Raw genomic sequence first — 5,058 nt, forward strand, 5'->3', positions numbered from 1 at the left:
ACGTGTGAAGCCTAATGTAACTAACGTGACAAATGTAAAAAAATAAAAAAATAAATTCCTCGACCGGCCCAAAAGTGAAGCGGCCCACCGGGAATTCTCCCGATTCTCCCGATTACCCACCCCGGGCCTGCTCACAGCCGAAAGATACTGCGAGCGACTGACTCCATGACCTACCAATAAACAAAAAGTGACAGTTCTGAGGACATTTTATCATCCTAATTAATTATATTCATTATCATTAGGAATAAAGTCGTGTGTTTATGCAAGGCATTTCAATCACGCGAAAAGACAGGCGCGACTCTCGTTTAGGTGTCGTATTACGCCTCTGTATGTTGTTTTGCATTAAATAAAATGATTTAAAGCACAGTAATGATTTTATAGATAAAATAAAATAAAACATACACAAACCTGAATTTCACATAGGAAATGCACCAAATCTGCTACGCTGAGAAGAGAAGAACTGTTGTTCTGGAGACTGGAGTGTTCAAACAGCCCGCGCTCACTCAACCGTTCAGGGTTGCCAGGTGCCAGCAAGGTTTTCCAGCCCAAAACCTCGTCAAAAACCGCGAGAATGCACAAAAAAACGTTTAAACACATTGAAATCATTAACAAGCTTCAAAATGACCTATTTTTCGACTTAGCCTATCCGATTTTAGAAACAATATTCAATCAAATGAACGCAAAAGTAGGCTACTGACCTCAGTCAGACTATTCTACTATTACCGAAAATAATGCGATCAACTTAAGCTATCGATGAGTCTGTTTATTGTGACTAAAAGTCGCTTGGAACAAAAGCATTCAGTAACATAAAAACACTGACTGGATATATGGACATAAAAAAGAACCCACTTTAACATTTCAGTTATTTCAAATGGCAACATGAAACATGCATATTAGGGCTGGGAGAAAAAATCGATTCACTAGGTATCGCGATTTTTTTTTTTTTATGATTTTAAAATCAATTTTTTAATACAGAATATTACAGATATTAATTAAAATAAAATTGTTTTATTTTTGCCCTTGCTTATATAGGTTGACAGAAGTTAGCCACTTTCGTTTCAATAGAGGGTGAAATATGTCGTTACAGAGCTGCACCATTCATCTTTAAAAGACTGTGATCTCGATTCAAACACCCAAGCGATCCATTTCGTCTGTCTATTAAACCTTTGACAAAATCATATCGCAACATTCAAATCTGTGTTGGCGCTGCCACTGACCCAGAGAGTGTCATGAAACCGCAGCTAGCTAAATTTGAAAACCCCGCGATCTAGTGTGCCGTTTGAGGGGCGGGCGGTGCTGGCATGAGTCATTTTAAGGTAGTGGGAGGTCTGTTGTGAGGTTAGGGGGCACGTCAGCCGAGTTGTAGTGTGTGTGTGTGTGTGTGTGTGTGTGTGTGTGAGTGAGACTGCTGCCTGCTGAACATTGGGTCGCAGGAAGAAGGATCTGAAGTGCCGGTGTTTCGGCAACAAAAACCCGCCGAACTGATCCGAAACCAGCCCAATTTTTATCCACCCGCCCAATCCCATTTTTGCCCTCAAAATAGATACCCTGCAACCGTTGAGTTGTCGTCACGTCAGAGGGTGGGAGGGGTGAATTGTTTTAATTGAGTAAACTTACTCAATTTCTTAAGAGTGTTAGCCTCATAGCATAATTGCCTATAAGTCTTTATAGGTTAAAGACTTTTTTTTTTTTAATAGGACGTAGGCAATTATGCTATGAGGCTAATGAATATTAATAATATTGATTTGAATTAAGTGATATTTTCTTGGAAAAGATCAGTTTAATTCAATATTCTCAAATATTTGTATAGAAATTTCACAAATATATTAAGTGTATTATAAAGAAATAATTAGTTAGTCAAATACTTAATCATTTTATTGAAAAAAAAAACCTTAAATATATCTGTAAATTTTAGATCAAATTAACTGTTGGATTTTTACTCAATTATTTTGGTGTTTAACTCAAACAATCAAGTAAATGATATTCAGAGATTTTATTAAGTTAATAAAGTTAAATATTTCTGTAATATTTACTAAGCCACAGAATAATTTTTTTAATAGTATACTAAATTAACAGTAGCCTATTACAACGTAGATTAAAGATTGTGTAAAACAAGTCAATGAAAAAGAAATACATTACAAATGTATGAAATATTTTCCCAAAGCCATGAGTATATAATAAAACATCTGTAGATTTCCCATAAAAAGCATAAACAATACAAAACATTTTTATCATTCCAACCAGTATAGATGCAACAACACTGACTCAACCAATGGCATGAGTTTGGGGTAGAGCTATCTGTTAGTCCAACCAATGGAAAACAAGGGGCGTGTCTGAGAAACCTGCCTGAAATGTAATTTTTATGGTGCATGAATTACACCTTTGGATTGACTTTAGAACAAACAAGTCTTTGAATCACTGCTTATCTGACATGGGATGAGGGGTTCAAGGCAGCAAAGTGGAAAGCTTCTTAATGCTTTATCGGATCACTTCAGACTAATACAAGGAATGAATATCTCTGGGACTGATTTTCTAAACGCATGTTTTGTTGTCCTGGCTGCTGCCAGTTGATGAGAAGGTTGTGTCGTTCATCTTGAGACCCTGTGATTCTGAAAGGCCTGAACAAGTGGAAAGGCGAGATGATCGGAAAGGCAGATGTTCTTCAGCAAATGCCATCTCCAGCACCAGCAGTAGAGACTGTTTAAGCTTCTTCTTAAACTCCTCACACATGAACACATAGAGAATGGGGTTTAGACAGCTGTTGAGATGAACCAGGCAGTTTACGAAAGGTCCTATGTGTCTTAGTACTTTTCCAAAGTCACTCCACTTATTCTCCTTTGCAATTACGGAGGACAGCTGTTGAACATGAAAAGGAAACCAGCATATGAAAAAGGCCATGATCACAGATATGATGACCCGGAAAGGCTTAAGCTTCTTCCCCCTTTTGAGACGTTTGGCACGCACTCCGATAGCAATGTATGAAGATGCAATGATCAGGAAGGGGATGAGAAAACCCACCATAAACCTGTATATGACCAAATACTTGAAGGGTTCTGCATAATAAATGCACCGGTTATTATTTACATAGCGGTTGATAACAAAGGGGATGCTGCAGAGGATGGATAAAACCCACACGAATGCACAGATGATCCTGGCTTTGACAAGAGTTCGTTTGTTTTGAGCCCAAACAATCACCCAGGTGGACAGGCATCGGTCCAGGCTGATAGCGGTCAGCAAAAAAATGCTGGCAAACATGTTCAGCACTGCCACGAAGCTGACAAACTTGCACAAGAAGTCACCGAAGTGCCAAGCCATCTTGTTAAAGGAAATAACAATGTAGAGGATGATGATTAAGATGAAGATGAAATCTGCAATCGCCAAGTTGAGAAACCAAATGGAGTTGACGGTCGTCTTCATTTTGTAGCCAGTCACAAATATGACGAGCCCGTTTCCAACGATACCCAGAGCGAAGACGACAAAATATATGCATATATTGAAGATTTCAATGCTTGAAAGGGCTTCCATCTGAGTTGCATTGGTCTCATTCACTGCACTCAAAAAGGTTGCATTCGCTGCACAAAAAAAGGAGAAATCAAACTGTAAAAGAAAGTCATAACATTTCTGATTCTTTCTTTTGATTTTGAATTGGTTGAAAACTGAATTAGAAGGATTCATTCAGAAATCCAACTGATTCAGCAATTCAGCTCACTAGAGTTGGAAATGAATGATTTTCAGTTGTGTATAAAGCTGATGAATGTCTGTAAAATAATTTTGGGATAGTTATTACAGCTCTGATTTTAAGTATAATCATGCTCAAGATTATGCTAAATTATATTTAATGAATAATCTCATTTTATTTGTCAGAATAATGGGAATAAATGTTTGCAAATTAAGAGATTATGATAAAAGGAGTTGCTCAGTCTTACCATGATGCCACCAGGGGGCATTGTGTCCTTTATTCTCTATAAAATGCATGATGTGTGTATCTTTTACTGAGTATTTTAACTAAAAAATATTATTTTACGCTTTTAAAAGAATAAACAAGAGTACTTATAACCCAGCAAAGTATTTTAGCTGTCTACATCTTAAATTGTGGCTGGTAGGTTAAAAAACTTTTTCAGAAAAAATTGTTCCACAATTCACATGCAACATAAGACCACAAAATTGATAAAGACAACATTGAAAAGACAACATATAATTTTCCTGCTTTTCTGGTCTCATTAATGCTTTCAGCCAGTTTTGAATTAAAATAAATACAGTTGCAAAAACACACATCCTTTCTGACCACTGCTTTTTAACCAACATTACACAGCATGTATTGCACACGTGACTGAAGTCTCAAAAACTAGCCAGAGATGCAATATATATATTATTTTAAAATAGTGGTTTACACTGATAAACAACAGCAGGAATGGATGATGAGATCTCTTTTTGACTTCTGTTGGATTAGAGTTTAAGCTTTTAACTCAACGCCATGCTGCATAATCTTGATCAAATCAACAATTTAAAGAAGTCAAGATAATGAAATCAACCAAGGGGTGGAGGAATAAAAAATGCATGTCATTTTGAAAAGGCATTGCAGAAAACATAAACTGCCCACTGTCTAAATAAAAAAGAAATTAGCTTGCTATATTATATTAGTATAAACATAGTCATAGCCACAGGAATATTGCATAGATGTAGATTCTTACCCATTTTCAGTCCTTTCCTTCTGTTCTTTCTGCAGGTGTGTGTTATTAAAGCTCACAACAACGTCTTCACATGAACAATTGGTTGTTGTTTCCCCTTTTGTATGAAAGAGAAAGTGGGGTGGAGTGATGATGCAACAAGGGAACTATGCTTCTGTAGAAAACTATTTTGAACATCAGCTTTCAAAGGTTAAAGGGGGGGTGAAATGCTATTTTATGCATACTGAGTTTTTTACACTGTTAAAGAGTTGGATTCCCATGCTAAACATGGACAAAGTTTCAAAAATTAAATTGTACGTTTGAAGGAGTATTTCTGTGCCAAAAATTGTCCTTCCGGTTTGTCACAAGTTTCGGAAAGTTTTTTTAGAGT

The 5,058-nt window shown here is 36.7% G+C and overlaps 1 protein-coding gene across 1 annotated transcript; it reads right to left on the reverse strand.

The window, feature by feature from the left end:
- Nucleotides 1-1,864: 1,864 nt before the first annotated feature.
- On the reverse strand, nt 1,865-4,794 carry LOC308693110 (C3a anaphylatoxin chemotactic receptor-like). The gene is made up of 2 exons (XM_081369852.1): nt 4,692-4,794; nt 1,865-3,572 (listed from the first exon to the last, which is right to left on the reverse strand). The coding sequence occupies exons 1-2, from the start codon at nt 4,693-4,695 to the stop codon at nt 2,533-2,535; spliced, it is 1,044 nt and encodes a 347-aa protein (XP_081225978.1). The 5' UTR covers nt 4,696-4,794; the 3' UTR covers nt 1,865-2,532.
- Nucleotides 4,795-5,058: the final 264 nt, after the last annotated feature.

Source organism: Scardinius erythrophthalmus (genome assembly GCF_964197995.2).
Source record: "Scardinius erythrophthalmus genome assembly, chromosome: 7".
Classification (NCBI taxonomy): Eukaryota; Metazoa; Chordata; class Actinopteri; order Cypriniformes; family Leuciscidae; genus Scardinius; species Scardinius erythrophthalmus.